At 42.9% G+C, this 21,272-nt stretch overlaps 1 protein-coding gene across 1 annotated transcript in view; it reads left to right on the top strand.

Moving 5' to 3' along the window:
• CERT1 (ceramide transporter 1) overlaps positions 1–21,272 on the top strand; it is a 158,162-nt gene that overhangs the window by 121,154 nt on the left and 15,736 nt on the right. Inside the window, 6 exon segments of the mRNA XM_068248716.1 lie at positions 3,245–3,352; positions 5,449–5,587; positions 9,471–9,554; positions 12,002–12,159; positions 15,097–15,189; positions 18,527–18,601. Coding sequence (XP_068104817.1) covers positions 3,245–3,352; positions 5,449–5,587; positions 9,471–9,554; positions 12,002–12,159; positions 15,097–15,189; positions 18,527–18,601 — 657 coding nt within the window.

Raw genomic sequence — 21,272 nt, 5'->3', positions numbered from 1 at the left:
AACTCAGGCCCTTGGTCATGACATCACACTTTGGGAGGAGTTTCACTACAATATCCGCCTTACAGCCCGGGTCCCGTCGTTGCCGCGAGTTGGCCAGTCGTCCGGCAGATGCGGCCAATTGTCCGCATCACACGGGGCTCCCTCCTTATACGTACGCATGAGGCTGCCTACTGCGCAGCCTCATGCGTACGGCTATGGAGTGAGCCTCTGTGATGCGGACAATTGGCCGCATCCGCCGGAAGTGACGGGACCCGGTACCGCCTATACAGGAAGCGGAGGATGGCGGCGTGGGAGTGCTCCAGGCTTATGGGGCTGGAAGAAGCTCCAGGTATGTATAAAACCTTGTTCTATTTTTTTTTTTATTAACATTCCTCTCTGGTTTTCTTTAAAAAAAAGTCACATGCCCTTAGTGTAAATGAGCACTCAATTAGGTAACGCACTGCATGCAGTGTGATCGATAGACGCACAGGATGCGCTATGAACGTCGCATAGACTTACTATCGCAGTGCAACTTCCTGCGTTAAGAGGCCCCTATAAAGTCGCTACTACGCACCACTGTGAATGTAGCCTAATACAAATTTGGTTCAACATAAAAACTTCTTATATTCCTACGCTTTACTCTTGGCTGATGTGGGAGTCATAAAGTGTTGTTCTGACTCCCAGTCTGCTTACTTATTGCAGGCATGGCTGATATGCTACTGAAACTGAAAATGAACTTTTCACCAAGTAATTGCCATTTTTTTCCTATTTAAGAGAATGTCCATAACCATTTCCATATTCAGGTTTCCTTTAAGTGGTTTCTAGTCTTTTCAGTCACAATCTCTTAGAAATGGTATTTCTTAATTTGTTTACGTCAAAACGTGCACATTTTTTTTTTAAAAGTCATTAACAGAGTGGAAGGAATAATTACTGGATCGCTTTTCCAATTTCCTGGAACGTATGGACTCAAATGGCTTTTATGTAACCACATAAACAATTTAAAGCAAATTGCATCAGCAAAAGCCTCAAGCCAGCCTGCTGCGCTAAACTGAAAAAAAATCTGACTTTTCTAAGGAAAAATGAATCTTTGGATTGTAAATTCAGAATGTTAGTGGAGTGTTGGCTGTAAAGGAGGCCATACATAAGGCGACTTGGCGGCTGATCGACAATCCAATTCTAATCGGATGGAAATCAGTGCCGCTAAGAACATGCTTGATCGACCATGTGACCAATTTGATCACCTGTATCGATTGGATATGCTGCAAGATGGTGGGCTGAGATGTTTGATCGGATGCACGGCGGATACCAGATTGTGATATCTGGACAAGCAGCGAATGCGATTGAACCTACTGCGCTGTCCACCTAGCTATTAAAGAGGAGAGGTCATAACATATGTATTGCACTGGCCACGTTTTGATCTTAGTGCTTTTTCTACAATAAAAGAGAAAATCCTTCTTGGCATTTCCCATATTAACTCTGGCTATTTTGAAGCCAATCCTGATGTAATTTCCTCCCTTACTCTCCTCTGCCTGATTTGCCCACCCTTCGCTATAGAAAGTGCATTGTCTCAGCATGCAAAATATTGTCCAATCAGAGAGGAACAGAGGTGTGGGAGGGGAAAACAGGAGGGAAAGAGGGTTCAGCCAATCGGACTGCTTTAGTTAAGTCTGAGGGGAAGTAGAGTAGCAAAAAAGGACAACCCAGCATACCCTGCAACTTCCTTTTTCTGTACCAAATTTTCTGTGTACCAAATAAATCGGGTAAACTGGGGAATGCTTATCAACAAGAAAAGTAATAGTGATTTTAACTTTTGGTTTGCCTGGTTAGCATCCATATTACTGGTTTACCAGATGAAATAGATTTCTTATTTTATGCCCCACAGTTACACTTTTAAGCTGGCCATACACTGGCCCGATTTGCCGCCGCTTCGACAGCAGATTCGATTACTGGGATCGAATCTGCTGCGAATCGTTCGCGCTACACGCCAAATTTCGATCCATTTCGTCCGATCCCGTCGATCGCTCCGTGCGGAAAATTACCGTCGATCGCCCGCGGGTAGGGAGCGCGTCGCTAGCGGCGTTCGAGTGCCTGACGACCGACGCAATAGAGAGGCAATGCATTACCTGCTCCGCCGGCGCGACTTCCCCCGCTGTCACCGCTGCTTCTTCTCCGCTCTGGTCTCCAGCATGCTTCAGTTCCTCCTGCCCGGCAGGAAGTTTAAACAGTAGAGGGCGCTCTACTCTTTAAACTTCCTGCCGGGCAGGAAGAAGTAAAGCATGCCGGGCCTGCAGACCAGAGCGGAGAAGACAGCGGAGACCTGGGGACTGGAGACGCGCCGGCGGAGCAGGTAATGTATGCGGACATGCGGGGGGAGCGTCGGCACCACCACCACAACAGATTGTGAACGGTTTCAGGCTGAAATCTGTTCACAATCTGTTTGCAGTAAAGGTAGCCATACGATCCCTCTCTGATCAGATTCGATCAGAGAGGGATCTATCGGTTGGTCGAATCTGATGGCAAATTGATCAGTGTATGGCTACCTTAAATGCTTTTTACTTCTGGTATGTATCCAAACTTTAGATGCCAAAACCAACACACTGTTGCCTGAGATGTAGACTTCATCCAGAATGCAGGATATCCAAACAATTATTACAACATCATCCTCTTACCTTTTCACACTGCAGTTAGCTGAACAGTGGGGTGGAGGGGCGGTACTATTGCAGTTTATGCAACCATTAAGGAAGATTCAATCTACTTCCTTTTACCTGGGCTCTCCATGGAGCTTTGAAAAGAAGACCCTCTGCTCTGCAGATAACTGACTACATTTTATAGTTGTGCTATTTGTTTTATGGGAGCAGATGAGAATTGTTCAGTTATACTAAACGCAGACTGGAGAAAACCTATTCACTAGAATGTCAAAGAAACCAACTTCATTATTATTAGCTTTGGAGCTACTGAAGGTCCTGAATTCATCTTTGTTTCTGATCAGTTTCATTTCTCAGTGATCTGCAGGCAGAGTAGTGTTGTGTAAATGCAGCTTAGTCATGTTGGGAGGTGGGTGTCCTGTTAAAGTGTACAGTTTGAGTGAGCAGTGAACACTTTGCTTATTCGCCTAAGTACAAAGTGAATTAGGGTTAACACTTTTTGTACATCTTTCCACACATTCCTACAAGCATTGACGTAACTCCCTTTTCTCTTTTGTGTCCTGTTACCTTGTCTTAATATTCTTGCAGTTTTGTTTCATGTTTGTTTTTCTGTCTTGCAGTCTGAATCTGGTTATGGATCGGAGTCTAGCTTACGGCGGCATGGCTCGATGGTCTCCCTTGTGTCTGGAGCAAGTGGCTATTCAGCGACATCTACATCATCGTTCAAGGTCAGTCGTTGATCAAATGCATTTACTACTCCACTTATTCAGCATTGCACAGTGATAGAGCAATGTTTGGGGAATTTTGTTTAGGAGGAACTACAGTGAAAATAACTTAATGAAGAAAAGTGCTTAAGTTTTTTACAATAATTTAAAAAAATGATTTAGTCAGTTTCCCCATTGTAAAATCTTTCCGCTCCCTGATTTACTTTCTGACATTCATCACATGGCGACACACTGTTGGCAAGTGATGTCTGTTGCCTAGTGCACACCATACAATTTTCTACCAGATTTTTCTGGAAGATTTTTTTAGATTTTCTGTAAAGTACTGGTAGAGACTGGTCATTATTATCTCTGGTGCATTGTCTTCTGGTTATCTCCTGCTGAGTAGAACAATGCTTAACTGCTAGGCAGATAGATGTTAGATAATTTCCAATATGTTGGAAATTATCTATCTGGCAGGTAAATCTTATGCTGGGCATACACGGGTCGGTCCAGCAGCCGATTAGCCGCCGGATTGACCCCCGCTCGTCCGCGCGGATCGATTCCCGCTCGTCCCTCGGAGGGGTTCCACCACAATATCGGCCATACAGAGCCCCCTGATGATCTGTTTGAGAAAAGATAAAGCTTTCTTATGGGAAAGGGAGTATCGGCTACTGATTAGGCTGAAATTCAATCCTTGGTTAGTTTCTCTTTTAAGTGAAAGTGAACAGCTGGGTATAATTTAGCTCATTGGGCAAAATGAAGACCATACACCCTTAAATGTTTATACGTGCTTAATGTTTACCTTGTGACTTTTTTTTCTCACTGTGATGAGATGGCTGTTGTCTCTACTTCCAGTCAAAGGAACTGTGCTAAGTCAGTCGGAGCTGGCTTTAAGGGATGCTGTAGCCTTTCCCATGACTCCTGTTTGTTAATGGAGCATTAAATGGTATTTAGGGTAGGGCTGCCAATGGAGCAAAGTAATGAAGGCCGGTCCGGATCACTGCATAGGTTATATAGAGAAAGCTAGGAATCAGGCCAACATCTCACTTTTGTTTTGTACTTGCCTAGAGAGACTTAAAAGAGGGACGCCAGTGAAAAAAGTAATAAAAAAAGTGCTTAATTTTTACAATAGTTATGTATAAATGATTAAGTCAGTGTTTGCCCATTGTAAAATCTTTCCTCTCCCCGATTTACATTCTGACATTTATCACATGGTGACATTTTTACTGCTGGCAGGTGATGTCAGTGGAAGGAGATGCTGCTTGCATTTTTGTCAGTTGGAAACAGCTGTTAATTCCCACAATGCAACAAGGCTCCCACAGTGTCATGTCAGTACCTCAGTGCTGTGAGGCGCTGACATCACACTGTGGGAGGGATTTCACAACAGAATCGGCCATACAGAGCCTCCTGATGATCTGTTTAAGAAAAATAATAGATTTCTCATGGGAAATCAGCTACTGATTGGGATGAAGTTCAATTCTTGGTTACAGTTTCTCTTTAACTGTCAAATTTTGAATTGTGTACTTTTTCCAATTTTTGTGTTGTACTGAAAGAGCTGTATTTAGGGCATGTCCTGTTCGCCCAGAATGCCATGTAATGCTGTAGTCTCCATCTCCCATTGGTTTGTGACATCCACCTTAGCCCTATTCAAGAATAGGGGAAGTCCTGTAAAGCACCATCTTGCCCAATGTTGCATGACACCACATTACATGCCACAAGAGGGTTGGGAGTATAAGGTGTTTACAGATAATCTTTTTAATAACATTGGGTTAGCTACTAAAAAACTGGGCAAGTCCACAGGGATTGTAAAAACAAGCTTTTTTTCTTTTTATTTCTTTAAGCAAACCCTACTAGCATTGGAGCGTGATTAAAGTAGTACAAATCAGTTTGTTACTTTTAGTAGAAATCAGCGAGATCCCCCATTGGCTGGTAAAGCCATTTAACACCTAAAAGGACCAATAGGGTATCCTGGTACATAAAAGTGGGAGGGACATACTCCTGACTTACATTATCTGTACTAAATGTCATTTTCTTATTTCAGGAGCCAAAGGTTTTTGCATGCGGTTATCGCTAAAGGCTCATCTGCAGGGTATTTATGCTGCTTCTGTTCTCCCATACAGAAAGGACACAGCCTTCGAGAGAAGCTTGCTGAAATGGAGACTTTCCGGGACATACTGTGCAGACAAGTCGACACGTTACAGAAGTATTTTGACGCATGTGCCGATGCAGTCTGTAAAGATGAACTTGAGCGGGATAAAGGTAACATCCGTCTGCAAACTGTAACCAGAGTATGCCTAGAAACCCACTAGGAGCGATTTTCTGAGCATTTTGCGTATTGGAAAGTCTTGCTAATGTAATGCTATGGGTATGATCCCACTTAAGAGATGTGATTTTATCAAAATCCCTCATAGCCTTGAATTAGAAAGAGCTTTTTGAAATCGCTCCTAGTGTGTTTCTGGCCTGACTTTTTTTTTGTTTGTTTGTTTTTTGTTTTTAATACTTTTTGCAAAGTAGTGTCTTGTCATAAAATACACTAACAATCTATAAAGTATCACAAAATTCTAAGCAAGATGGCTTCCACCACTGACCTCCTTAGAAACTCTGAATTGCCTGCTAAATTTTTTGTTTCTATGTTAAATAAAATTTCAGATCTTAGCCACAGCTCTATGCGGGCCTTCAGGTTCAGATTATTTTTTTTTCGCATTCACACCCATCTGGGAGCTGGACCACCGTGCAATTAGATGGACACCACAGTCAGACACAAATTCAAAATAACCATACACAGGTCATACTTACCTCCCGTGTAGTCTATTCCCCAATCTTTCTTGTCTCCTGTGTCCCATTTGTACACTGTGATCAATGGAATTCTCGGTCCATTTTAGAAATGGCCATTACCCCCTAACAGCTTCCTGGTCAGCACAGTGTTAAACTGTAATATCGCCCACTTGAGCCATAGGGAAACATGGACATTACCTTGCACATTCAGTTGTAACTGACAGCTGCTGATATATAACTGACAGCAACTGTTCTATTTTAGTTCTGACAAAATATTGTCAGAACTGGAAGGGATCACTGTAAGAAGAAAATGGTGAGCTTCTGAGAGGAACTGATGGTGAGACTAGTATGCAATATTAATTTGCAGCTATGTCATGTGTTTAAATTTACTCACTTCAGGCTCCCTTTAAAATAAGGTCTGAGCATTTTTTATGCAATTTTTTTTGGCTTGGTACCTGTACTGGACAGGTGGTCTCCACATGGAGTCACATATGAGCACTGCCGCAGCTGTGCTCAGACGTGACATGTTGCAGTTCTGTCAGCGGTTTACACCATTGTCAAGTGCTGCCACGCATTGTCACAAACTCTGCAATTCAGCTGAAATTTCATTGCACCCGCATGCGCTTGTGGGGCGGCAGCTGAACTGCCAGACAAGCATATACAGTTCAGCCTTCCGTCCCATAGAGGCTTTAGTGAGATGGGAGCTGTGTCTATGGAACCAGCATGTGTAGGATCCCCATTTCCAATAGAAAAAAATGCATCGTTGCGGTTAATCTAGCTCCTCAATTGGGTGGGCTGGGGTAAAGGGATATTTTCCTTCCTGCTTTTTACATGCTTAGGAATTAGAGAGACAAAGGGATGTTCTAGTTTTTACAACAAAGCCATAGACTGTTGCCTAGCAGCCCTGTTGGTCTATTTGGCAGCAGTAGTTCCTGAATAACACCAGAAACAAGCATACAGCTATTCATGTCTGCCTGATCTGCTGCATGCTTGTTCAGGGTCTATGGCTCAGGGCTCGTTTCCACTATTGCGGTGCAGAATCGCCTGGATTCCACCGCTGTTGAAATTGCATGAAATAGCATGCGGATGCGAATTTTTTCACGTTTTTTGCCGCGAATTCGCATAGGTGAGGGTATATGCGAATTTAACCATGTCACTGCCTGTTTGAAGTTACATTGGTACCTATGGCATGAAAATTTGCATACCATAGCCGCATGCGAATTTCCTATTAAATACATTAGCGGCGATTTGCATGCATTCCACTCGCAGGCGAATTCGTTGGCTCTTTTGTGCGTTTTTTACCGCTGAAAAAAACGCACCTTAACAACGCTACAGTGGAAACAGGCCCATCCACTTGCATTACATGTGCGAATCCGCATGCGTTGGACGCATGCGGATTCGCGATAGTGGAAACGAGCCCTCAAAGTATTAGAGGCAGGATAACCAGGCAACTGGTATTTTAAAGAAAATAAATATGGCAGCCTCCATAACCCTCATTAGTTGTCCTTTGAAGGTTTTTTTCTTAAAGGGAACTCAGTTAAAGAAATATGGAGGCTGCAATATTTATTTCCCTTTAAACAATACCTGTTACTTGGCTGTCCTGCTGATCCTCTCCTTCCAATACTTTTACTGTGGCACAGTGCAAAGTAAAAAAAAAAAAAACATAGGGTACATAATACAGACCATGGTATACACCAATATATAGAATTGGTTCAAAATACGGAATTTAGTGACAAAAGTGACCTTTTTTTGTGACTTTTAGCCATAGACCCTGGACAAGCATGCAGATCAGATGTTAGACTAAAATCTGACAAGATTAGCTGCATGCTTGTTTCAAGTACGCAATTCAGACTCCACTGCAGCCAAATAGACCAGCGGGGCTGCCAGAACTTGTTTTGTTTAAAGCGGATCCGAGATGAAAACTAACTATAACAAGTAACTTGTCTATATATCTTATCTAAAGTTTAGATAGTTTACACAGCAAATCTAGCTGCAAACCGCTTCAACAGAATGATTATTTCTTCCTGTGATACAATGACAGCGGCCATGTTCTGTTTGTAAACATTACACACAGGCAAGCTGATCTGCATCTCCAGCCCTCAGCCTGTGAAAACCTAATTCCCCCTCCTCCCCTCTGCCTCTGAAATCTCTGGCTGGTAACACCTCCCCCTCCTCCTGCCCAGACTGAGCTCCCTTAAAGGGAACCTTAACTGAGAGTGATATGGATGTTTCCTGTTAAACAATACCAGTTGCCTGGCAGTCCAGCTGATCTCTGTGGCTGCAATAGTGGCTGAATCACACCCTGAAACAAGCATGCAGCTAATCCAGTCTGACTTCAGTCAGAGCACCTGATCTGCATGCTTGTTCAGGGGCTGTGGCTAAAAGTATTAGAGACACAGGATCAGCAGGCGATTCAGGCAACTGGTATTTTAAAAGGAAAAATCCATATCCTTCTCAGTTTAGGTTCCCTTTAAGCCCTTGCTACTGTCTGAAAATGCCAAGGCACTCTGGAAAAGCTGTGGGCGAGACTGGTTTCGTTTACAGGGAATTAGAGTATTAAAACAAAAACAAAAAAGTATTTGGCTTGAGGAATGCCCTATAAACTATATGACAGGAACACAATTATGCAATGAGTAAAAGTTTCTCAGATCCACTTTAAAAGGAAATAAATATGGCTGCCTCCATGTACTTGTTGCTTCAGGTTCCCTTTAAGTGCAGCAACTTTTTGAAGCATGCGTGCATGAGGTTGCTGATGAGCTTAGCAGTTTCTTGTCAAAGTGAAAAATCTGACATGCGGGCGAATGAATGCAGAGTGGTACATATGTAAGGAAAGTGCTGTCGGAGTGTCACATTAGAAAACTGTCAGCTGAGTTACGAGGAACATAAGACAGTCTCAAGGCCCTTAGCGGAGTACCTGTCACTCATAATCCCCCTATGTTCTGTTACATGTAATGAAAGACACGTCCATCTTCATACTCTTGCAAACCCTGTTGGTTATAATCCAGTTGAAGAAACACAGTGAAAGAATTCTGCTGTCTTGTATTCTCTCTAAGTGTTTTCTCTCTGAAATGCTGCATGAAGAGAGGTCTGCTGGCTGCTGTAATATCTCATCATCACTGTGTCTTCCTGGTAGTGCTAGCCTCATAGGAGCCTGTTACACAAGGGCTCTCTGTGCATTTGTGATCCTGAACAGCAGTGGTGACAAGTTCATATCTGGAATAGAATGGCATGCTTGTTTGCCAGCTGTTTCAGTTCTATTGTATTGTGTACAGTGAACTCTGCATTGATTGTGTGCTGTGACTACCTTGTGCCTGAACTGAGGCCCCAGAGACCAACATCTCATAGTGAATCCTTTCTGCTCATTTAGTAGTTGAAGATGATGAAGACGACTTCCTACAGAACCACACGGATGGGGAATATATTCACACCAGTAACGGAAATAAAGAAAAATGTAAGCTGACCTTTACTTTTTTTCTTTTTCCCCTTCCCTGCTTAGTCCTTTTACTGTATTCCTCACCCACATCCTCTTGTAACTGGCTTGCGTATTTTTGTGTGTGAGTTAGACAATATGTGCCAAATGCCAGATATGTTTTAACATTTTACCACCTTGGCTGATTAGTCAGAGCCTTCTAGCAGTGAGAGAAAGCGATAAATTTACTTGACAGCTCTGTTTTGTATACAAAACAGAGGAACTTTTACTGAAATATTTATCCTGTATTGAGTTGATATGTAGATTTTTCTTCCTTGCTAATTGAGCAGTAACATTACCACAAAGTGCTCACACTGACCAGAGGAGGCTAGAATAAGCACTTTGGGATTAGAGAAATGATGGCACATTAACACCTATATACTCTATGTGGCCATTGCTGCCTTTACTATCTGAACAGGCTTTGCTGCCCATTTATTACGCACATCCTGTTTAACTGCAAATAAAACCGGGTCTTGTATACAATTTTGCTCCATATGCTGCACTAGCACTTTCAGGGGATTGAGTATTTATTTAACGCCGACATCTTCCGCAGCGCTGTACAGAGTACATGGTCTTGTCACTTAACTGTCCCTCAGAGGGGCTCACAATCCAATCCCTACCATAGTCATGTCTATGCATGTATGTAGTATATGTATCAGTCTAGGGCCAATTTTATGGGGAAGCCAATTAACGAACGTATCTGTAAGTTTTGGGATGTGGGAGGAAACCCAGAGTGCCCGGTGGAAACCCACGCAGACACGGGGAGAGCAAACAAACTCTGTGCAGATAGTGCCCTTGCTGGGGTTTATACCAGAGACCCAATGTGGTAGATAAGCATTAACACTCTTGATCCAATCGTCTAGGCGGGAAGACATTGGTGCTAGCCATTTTAGCGTAATAGTTCTGCGGGTGTGAAACCAGGTCGGGTGAACTGATTTTTCCCAGAAATACCCAAGAGGCAGGTTTTGGGATGGCAGTCCAGGGGTTGACCCAACACTTCAGAGTAAATGTACGATGCCCCCAGGATCCGACACTGAGGGACACATCCAAATAAGATGCCAAACATCTGCATCATGTATGGAGCACTTGGGGCATGTTGTCAAATCTTGGCCAAACGTTTGGGTTTTAAATATGCCTGTCTAAGAATATAGAGCTGAATAAGCTTCCCATTGGCAGAAATGGAGGCCGGGTGGTGGGAATCGAGCATCCTCCCACTTCTCATCATGCATTTTTTTATTCTTGTATTCAAACATAGTCCTAGATTCCAGGCAGCCAACATGTAAAAAAAGCCTCATGCAGCAGGACAGACCACTCACAAAGGAAACCAATTTATAGCCCTCCCTTTTGGCGCACCAGATGTGTATAGTAGTTCTGAAACAAATAAAATTAGACCAGAGGTATTCATAAGGTTCTGGATATGTACATGGAATGTACACATGCTCACACTATTCTGTCAGAAACGTTCCAGCTGCTCTCTTCTGCATTCTACTGGCTCCCTCTGGTGGCCAGAAGCTGCAACACTCAAATGTATTGTACTACTAGGGCTTTTTTTGGGGTAGGGCTAATTTTAAGCATCTGGAAAAATACAGAACATCACACTAGGGATTATTTGCAAGGTAGTTTTTTTTTTTTTTTGTTTTTTTTTTTTTGGGGGGGGGGGGGGGGGGGTACAGTCTAATTTTTTTGCAATTTTCAAGCCTAATAAGGATGCTGTTCTTAGTAAAGAGATGACACCTTTTTGATATAACTGTAAAGTACCTCACCAAAAGTATTCACCCACCTCTGTTTATGGTGATTTTTTTGCACTACAGTGTGGAATTAAAATTAATTTTGTGGTTATTAAATCAATTGGAGGAGCAAAAAATTTTTTTGTCACAAATGGTTCAGACAAAAGAACATAAACCATGATTGCATTGTTATTCAGGCTCTAAAATCAGTAATTTGCAGACTTTTTCTGCAACTGAAAGTCTACCGGGGGTATGTCTCTCTTCACTTACGGTAGTATATGTACGCTCTAGGAGTTTTTCCACTGCTCAAGCCAAAACTTCCAAGTTCGATGAGGTGTTGGTGTGCAGCAATCTTCAAGTCATACCACAGGCTCTGTTGGATTGAGGTCTGAGGTTTGAATCTTCTGTTTCTCAGTCTTTGATGTAAGCATGGCTGTGGAGTCGAAGACTGAGAAATTTTGAGTGCCTGGAGTTGGAGATGGAGTCAGATGATTTTTGTACCAAATCCACAGCCCTGGTAACAGACTAAAGAGACGGAGTTGAGGAGCCTGAGCCTTTTGGGTACCTGGAGTCTGAGTCGGTGGTTTCATAAACTGAGGAGTTGGAGTCGGAGGCTTTTTGTACCAACTCCACAGCCCTGGATGTAAGGATGCTCAGATCGCTGTTATGCAAAAGTGTTAACTTCGTTTTTTTTTCCTTCAGCCTTCCCACATGTGACTCCCAAGGGGATTAATGGTATTGATTTTAAAGGAGAAGCCATCACTTTCAAAGCTACCACAGCCGGTATTCTGGCCACTCTCTCGCACTGTATTGACCTGATGGTCAAGCGAGAGGACAGCTGGCAAAAACGACTGGACAAGGTGAGGCTCATTTCCTGTTGTGCTACACTGATATTGGTTAGCTTTAACGACACCTGTTCCTTTGCAGCGTCATTCGCTGACGATATGACTTATTTTTCCAGGAAGTGATCCTTCAGTGAGGATAAATACTGCTAGAAATACCTGAGTTCTGGAGATATGTACACCCTTTAAAAAGTTGTCCAAAATATTTAAGGGCCTGTGTTCCAGGAAGCAGGAAAGTTAACATGAGGAGAGAGTGACACCTGAGCATAGATATTTGCCAGAGGCCATCAGAAACTATCCTTTTTGGGCAGGAAAGTGTGGACATAGCTTTAGTATTCCCTATAAAACCCCCTTTGTTTAAGGAAGATGGTGCAGCATCTTCAACACACGGTGAGTTTCTGTATTTGCACATAACCAGGTCCATGCTGAGGAAATGAGTTCTGCTGAGCCTGTGTATCTGCTCATCCACAAACCTCTTACCAGCTTCTGTGGTAGTGTAGCATGCAGAGTTCACCATCCACAATCTAACATATGGCTACAGCAGATGGACACACACACTTCTGTGACTTTTTCAGTTTTATTGTAAATAATTCTCACCCTTAGCGCTCATTCACATTGTTCACTGAAAAACTGATGCCATTTTAACTGATCAGCTACATAGCAGTGCATTGTGAAAAAGCTCCAGTTTTTCAGTGTACAATGTGAAAGCAGTTATAGGAAAACATGGAAATTACCTTGCACATTAGTTGTCCTTTCAGTTAGAACATACCCATGTCTATCTCATCATGTCACTTCGGGTATCCTTTAATCCTTACAGTAAGAAAAAAAGGAATATTTAGGCCTGAGACTCTACAAGTTTTTCAGTGTCTCTTCAGGTACCCTTAAAGTACATAGTGTTCTGCCTGAAAATCTTTGTGTGTACTAGGCTTATTTCCTGTCCGATCGGAAATGTTGAAAATAATTGATTTTCCGTAGGCGTAAACGAAAAATCGATCGCTCAAAATCAGATCGGACAAAATAGTCGGTCTGGCAGGAAATTTGCCTGAAAATGTAATTGTGTGTACTAGGCATTAGATGCCAAATTGTAAGACTGCAAGCAAGACAGGAAGTTTGCCTTCAGCCCCAACTTTTGTCCTGCAAGAATGCCTTATACTATAAATTCACGAACATTAGTAACCCGCTTTGTGTTCAGATTTCCATTGGGAAGGGATATAGACTCTTTCTATCCGTCAATTTGTAATAGAGGCCAGATCTGTGCCATTGTGACATGCTCTGATTTCCAGTCCAGCGATAACTTGGCAAGTCATGCCCATCCTGGCCACAGTCAGAAGTGAGTGTTCTTGCACCCTGTCACAAAATAATTGTGCTTGTCCTGTGCAGAGGAGATTATTTTAAATAAGCTAAAGTTTGACTTGTACACATGAAAGCAGTAAACCAATACTTCCGCTTTGGAGAACAAGCTGTACCAAAATAGACAGACTAAAGTTAGGCTGGTCTGTGTTTACGAAATGTAAGCATGTGGAAAAACTTGATTACACTGATATGAAACAGTGTTGCTAAAGAGTCATTCATTGTCAGACCTGCTTCTTGTACTTGCTCTCTGCCTAACTCAAGAATCAGCTCATCTGTTCTGTATTGGCTTTTAATTTTGCACGCTTGTTTTATTTTTACACCCTGGCATTTATGGATGTAGAAGTTTGCGTGCCCTATGCCCAGGTATATTTTATCAGTCGTACTGGTAGAACTAAATTAATCCATTGTAGATTAACCACATAAGGACCAGGGGTGTTTTGGAAGATCTGTGCTGGGTGGGCTCTTCAGCCCCCAGCACAGATCAGCAGCCAGGGCGATCATACTTCCCCCCCCCCCCCCTTTAACCCCACTAGGGGATGTCCTGCTGGGGGGTCTGATCACTGCCGCTCACGTGTGACTAGCGGAGGGGGCTCCTCAAAGCCCCCCTCCGCAGCGCTATTCCCCTCTCCCTCTCCTCCCCCCTCCTCAGAATAGGCGGTACAGGACAGTGATCTGTCCTGTACCGCCTCTGATAGGCTTCAGCCTATCAGACGGCGGCGGTCCCCGGCCAGTCAGAGGCCGGGGATCGCCGATCTCCTTTATGGCGCTGCTGTGACAGCAGCGTCGTATGCTGTAAACACCGGGGATTTCTTCCCAGCGTGTTTACATTTCGCCTGCGAGCCGCAATCTGAGGCTCGCAGGCTGTTCACGGAGCTCCCCGCCGTGAGCTGACATGGAACAACCGCTCGAACGACCACTGAGACCAGCCGCCGCCTATCGGCGTTAGGCGGTTGTTAAGTAGTTAAAGACAATTCCCCTTAGTAGAGATTTTTTTTTTTGTTTGTTTTTATTATATTGGATACTGAGTAAAAACTGGGGCAGAGAAAGAACAAGATAAACACACCAGGACACAATCATATTGGTCCAGTCCCAATCAGTACACATAGGCAATCTGATCATACTTTGAGATTGGACTGCCTGTGTGTACCGATTCGGACCGGTCCAATATGATTGTGTCCTGGCGTGTTAAATGCAGCTGAAGAAAGAAAGAACAAGATTAAATCATTAAAACATTAAACTAGGCATTGTGCTTATATGATTTTATGTATTTTATCTCTGTATATATATTTTAGTTTTTTGTGCAGCAATAAGATTAATAGCAGTAGTATAATAGTATTTATATTTTAATTTATGGACTATGAATGTGATTGAGTGGTCTTCCCATTACTATATCTTTGCTGCTGTTAATATACATAATTGAGATGCACTACAGAGCTATGTGAATACTGGACATGGGGACATCACTGTATAGACAGCCAGCCTGCTAGCATCCACAACATTGGCACAGTCACACGTGCATTACAGTTTGAAACAGGGAGATGTTTGAGAAGGTGTTGCTGCTGGCCTGTTTGTGATTGAACCATCGCTTGCTTTCCTGTCTAGGAAGTGGAGAAGAGAAGGCGTGTAGAAGAAGCATACAAGAATGCAATGACAGAACTTAAGAAGAAATCTCATTTTGGAGGACCTGACTATGAAGTATGTGATTGTGAATTAATTTTTCCCTATTTGAAAAGTGGATTGTTAAAGGGATACTGTAGGGGGGGTCGGGGGGAAATGAGCTGAACTTACCCGGGGCTTCTAATGGTCCCCCGCAGACATCCTGTGCCCGCGCAGCCGCTCACCGATGCTCCGGCCCCGCCTCCGGTTCACTTCTGGAATTTCTGACTTTAAAGTCAGAAAACCACTGTGCCTGCATTGCCGTGTCCTCGATCCCGCTGATGTCGTCAAGAGCGCACAGCGCAGGCCCAGTATGGTCTGTGTCTGCGCAGTACACTCCTGGTGACATCAGCGGGAGCGAGGACACGGCAACGCAGGCGCAGTGGTTTTCTGACTTTAAAGTCTGAAATTCCAGAAGTGAACCGGAGGCGGGGCCGGAGCATCGGTGAGTGGCTGCGCCAACACAGGATGTCTGCGGGGGACCATTAGAAGCCCCGGGTAAGTTCAGCTCATTTTCCCCTGACCCCCCTACAGTATCCTTTTAAATTGTAGTAAAGTGTAATAGAGTATCTTTACCCTGTGTTCCTCGCGAGAGCTGCTCCTGGGTATGCTTGCAGCACCGCAGTGCATGCTGGGTTCTGAGCAGCTGCATAGAGCATGCTGGGTTGTTCGGCTACTTCCACACTATGCGCTGCACATCTGGAAAACAGGATCACAGTGCAACAATGTGAAAAAAAAACTATTGTACTGCACACGATGTGATGCATACAGTCCATTATGTATGCTCAGCTGTTCGTGCACAGCATCGTCTGGTAGTGCACAGCATGCTGCAGGTTACTCTGATGGAATCCACTGCACCACTAACACTGCTCCACTAACGCATGCACACTAACCGCTCAAGTGGCCTTTTTCTGAACTGGTGCTCTGGGGCTGTACATTGCCCTGTGTGACTGTTCCCTTGACTGTTCTTACAGCTATGTGACTGTTTCCTTCACTACTACGGCTACCTCTTCCAGCCACTACTGTGCCCCACCCCCCATGACTGTGCCCCTTGACTGCTCCTCTCCTGATATAACTGCCCATTACTGTTTCCATAACTGCTCCTCCTCCCCCCCCCCCCCCCTTCCTTTACCCACCACCCTTTGACTGACCCCCACGTGTAAATGTGATATTGATTTTGACTCTTCCATCGAAGTAGCCATATGCTTGACTGCCACCTGCTCACCACCTACACTTTATTGTGCCCTCAGCTGCACACCATACTTCAACCCTCTAAGCACAACAGTACCTCTGACCTTGACTGCCCATCCCCCTCCTACAAACTAAGGCCTGGTGCACACCAGAGGAGTTTTTCTGAGCATTTTGAGTTTTTAAATCTGCTGCTAATGTTATCCTATGTGTCTGAACACTGGAGCAATGAGGTTTTGTAAAAAAACCCATAGCATTACATTGGGAAGAGCTTTTAGAGGTTTCAAAAGCTCTTCCAATGTAATGTTATGGGGTTTTTGTTTTTTTTTACAAAACCTCATTGCTCCAGTGTGCACAGACACATAGGATAACATTAGCAGCAAATTTAAAAACTCAAAACGCTCGGAAAAACTCCTCTGGTGTGCTCCAGGCCTAAGAGATCAGTATATAGGTGGCCACACACCATACAACCTTGATTGTACAAATTTACTGAATCGATGTAGTATAATGCTGGGAGTACACGGTACCGCTCGTTTGAGCCATTAGATGGCTAGATTGATAATTTCAGACATGTCCAATCACTCGCCGGATCGATTCCGCGCTCGATACTGCAGGCGGGACAATGGAAAAAGATAAGGAAAACGAGCAGAAGATAAGAATATTGCCCGCCGAGACTAGCAGGAATCGATCCGGCGGCATAATAGTTAGTACCGTGTATTCCCGGCATAAGGACCAACCTATTGAAAACTGCTTTAAAAAGATTGATTTGATAAGTTTTTATACTACATGAAAGTGGTAAGATTGATCAAGATTGTACAGTGTGGTGAGCCTATGAGAGATCATAGTGATGGCAAAGTAAAATCTCTTGCTGCATGCAACCAAGTTGCTACATTTTACAACATTGCAATAATGGCTCACCGCTTTCAGCATTTACTTGAATTCTGACGTTGGCAGTTATTTGATCTGCAGCAAGGTGTCTCACATGGCGTCATTTTTGTGGCATTTGAAGAGAACATGTAATGTCTGTATGTCCAAATTATTGAAGTTACTGTTGACACCGAATTTGAATGTAAAGCACACATTAAGTGAGAGCGATATGGAGGCTGCCATATGTATTTGCTTTTAAACAATGCCAGTTGCCTGGCAGCCCTGCTGATCCTCAGCCCTCTTTACATTTTAGCTTTAGACCCCAAGCATGCAGATCAGATGTTTCTGACCTGAAGTCTGACTGGATTAGATGCATACGTGTTTCAGATGTGTGATTCAGACACTACTGAAGCCAAAGAGATCAATGGGACAGTCTGGCAACTGGTACGGTTTAAAATATGGCAATCTCCATATCCCTCTCTGTTCAGGTGCACTTTAAGTAGGGCCTTTAGAGCTGGACAGTACTACATGTATATAGAAAATATTTAACTCTGAATTTATCTTATTCCTGAATTGATCGGTTATTCCTGCTTATGCAGTAAGATAGTCATTCATGGAAAGCAGTTAAACCTTCTCACTTAGTCCAGTGCTGCTTACTTTATTACAAATAAGAGGTTGTAATATCCACTTTGTTTTCAGTCAGTGTAGATGGTTGCTAGAGCAGCATTTCACCAGACAATTGTAAGCTTAGATGGTCTTTCACTTGCTGAGTTCTAATCTTACCTATACTCAGTAATGTGTTATTGGGTTGTTATAGGAATGGAGGCCAGATTAACATACCCATATTGTCCAAGCAAACACTGTTCCGTCATTCCTTAGTAAATGTTCATCTCACTTGTGTGCATCAAAGTATGCCAAGCGACTTCAGTCCTACCTTCCACTTGGAACATAGTCTTTTTTTCCCCCCTGAAAATTCTGCATTTAAAGGAATTCCATTTGACTATAAGAAGCTTTATGGAATTTAGACCGGTTAGTATTGCCTTGTCAGATGGCTATGAACTAAACTAGGAGGATTTATAGGGTGCTTTTTTAGTGAAAGAATCTTGTTCTGTGCATTATAATGTGCCCTTTTATTATCAGTGGTTTGTAAAAATCTGATGTCATCCGTTGGCTGTATACCTGGAGCAGCATGTGCTGGTAAGTATGAGCAATGTGTAGAAACCTCTTCATTATGCACCTATAGATGGCCTACACAGATAAGCTGCTTATACTGCCAGGAAGTGACCCAGTGAGTTTTATTTCATGTTTGTTGCTCTGACAGGAGGGACCCAACAGTCTCATCAATGAGGAAGAGTTCTTCGATGCAGTCGAGGCAGCTTTGGACAAGATTGAACAGGTAAATGCTTCTATTATTTTACTTTATGTTGAAGGTTTTATTCACTTTACCCTTAACAGTACAAAATGGTGCTGAACAAAAAGCCTGTGTTCTCCAGAGCAGAACTGTACTAAATATTAAACATAGTACCGTATTTTTCAGACTAGAAGAGGCTCCTGACCATAAGGCACACCTAGGTTTAGAGGACAAAAACCAGGGGAAAAAATATATACTAAACCTGGGGCATCTTGTGGATTATGCCTCCTTTGTACCTCTTGTGTCGTCTGTCCCATTGTGTCCCCCATGTGTCTGCCTCTGTTCTCCGTATGTCCTCCTGTATATGCCCCTTTGTGTCTCCCATGTCTCCTCTATGCCCATTTGTATCCCCCTCTATTCCCCATTGCCCCCCCCCCTTGTGTCCTCTATGCTCCATTGTCCCCCTTGTGTCCTCCGTTTTTCCCCGTGTCCTCCTCTGCATGGGCACAGTACAGGGAGTCCCCGACGTTGCAGTGGGTTGGAGGTTTGTATTGGCAGGTGGTCACAAGTCAGGAACTCCCTGCATTCAGGCTATAAAATTCAGTGCCTTTTTTTTTTTTTTCCCTCCACACTTTTGGCGAGAAAAGGTAAGTCTTAAAGTCCAAAAAATACAGTACTTTACCTTTTTTTATAGGGAATAATATAAAAAAGGTTCTGTAGCCCAACTGCTTCATGTGTGTGTTAGTGAGGTTACAACCAGCTGACAGTAGAATCTGTCAAATGTCCTAAAATGTTTTCGTACAGCTAGATATAAACCCGAGGCAGCAATTAAAAAAAAAAAAAAAAACTTGCCTAAGGCCTTTGGTTCCTCTAGCGGCTTTCCGTGTCCTACTCCAGTTCACTGCTGTCTAGGTCCAGAGACTTTCCTCTTGGGTATCTATTTTTTTTTTTTTTTTTTTTTCATTCAGAAAAGTGCCTGAAGTCTGTTTTCAACACTATATTATATCCAAACATGGGTGATGTTAAATATCTGCATAATGTCCGTTTTATTCGGGCATTTAAAAAATGTAGGCATACTGTTAAGCATCTTGGTAAAGGTATATGTGAATATGTGAACATGCCCTCTTGGACTCAAATTCTTGGACTCGTGGCCTATCATTACAATGTACTTAAATTAAACATGCCTTGCAATTCTGGATTCCCAGGCTTGAATCATAGCCAAGTCATTATCTGCACACAGTACGTCTGTGCTCAGGCATGTGGAGTCCTTTTTGGTAATCTGATTTCACGCCACATCTCAAACGAGGATGGTTTGATCAGTTCCCACTTCAGAACTGGTTCAGACTGTGGTGAGGACCTTGTAATGTGGGGCAGTGAGTGGTAGGATTTACCTTGACTTGCATGAGAGAAAAGGTTGTATGCTACAGTGGAGTCCCTAAAGCTGAGAGGGCAGCAGCTGGAGTGTGTATTAATGCATAGAACTGTAATGTAAAAGGCCAGTTACGTTCTGTCCTTGGTAATGGCTTATGGTTCCAATAAAACACTACTGAAGCCAGAAAGATCCATAGGATGCCAGGCGGCTGGTATTGTTTAGTAGGAAATGTCAGCCTCCATATCCCTCTCGCTTAGGGTGTCCTTTAAATGTTGTTTTTATTCCACTTGGCTGGGCATGGCATTTAGTTAAAAGAAATATTACATAGAATGTTTGAGTGTTTTACTGGGGAGATCACTCAGGTGTGTGTGGTAAACATGGTGGCTTCTTGTAGATCATTGCGGTCTGAAGTAATGCCTGGCACACACCATGCAATTTCCTATCTGATGGGTCGAATCCATTATTTCCAACAGTTCCGATCTGATTTCTGATCATATTTCTAATCGATTTTCCAATCCCTTCTATACAAAATGGATTAGGAAGTCAGATTGGACCTGTTGGAAATAATCTATGCCACCCATATATCAGATGGGAAATTTTTGCATGGTGTGTACCACGGTGAATGATTCCCTTATCACTAGTAAAGAGAAGGTAATGGTATGGCTTCCATTGTTCCATACTGAGCCTTTCACCTTTTGCCTCACATAGAATTGTAGAACCTGCCTTCACTTTGTAAGCAATTTTTTATGAGCCAGATTCTATGTGAGGTAATTTAGCCACATTCCCGCTAGTGCTATAATGGTGTTCTAGCATTGCAAGGAGTCTACCGATGTTGCCAAAATGAGATATTTCTCCATAGCCAAAAAAGCATTATTGAAATTTGTTTAGTGGCAGCGATCCTATGACTCGAAAAACTCAACAAACCAGTGTGCTAATAAATGCTAATCGCCACTAGGTGGAGCATTTGCTGCACTGAGCATTTCTCATATACTTTTGCTGCCACTTAGTGGCATCTTTGTTGTTTTTGCTTTTATGAAATATTGGTTATCCATCAAATTTAAGGTGGCCACACACCATACAATTTTTTAAATATCTGTTCAATTTAAGAATTACAATCAATTTTTCTGACTGATTGTAACATTTCAAAAATATGACCAATGTACCACACACCTATGTTCAATGTTTCCCCAATTATGATAAAAATGATTGGAAACTGAGAAAATTGCTAGGGTATGTATATTAATAAATTGCCAATCTAACACACACCATACAATCTTTAGAGAAATTGAAGCAAAATATCTGGCATTCCGGAAAGATAAAAATCGAAGAAAACGGGAAATCCGA

This window comes from Hyperolius riggenbachi, chromosome 1 (genome assembly GCF_040937935.1).
Source record: "Hyperolius riggenbachi isolate aHypRig1 chromosome 1, aHypRig1.pri, whole genome shotgun sequence".
NCBI lineage: Eukaryota > Metazoa > Chordata > Amphibia > Anura > Hyperoliidae > Hyperolius > Hyperolius riggenbachi.
This window is presented reverse-complemented; position numbering and strand designations above follow the sequence as displayed.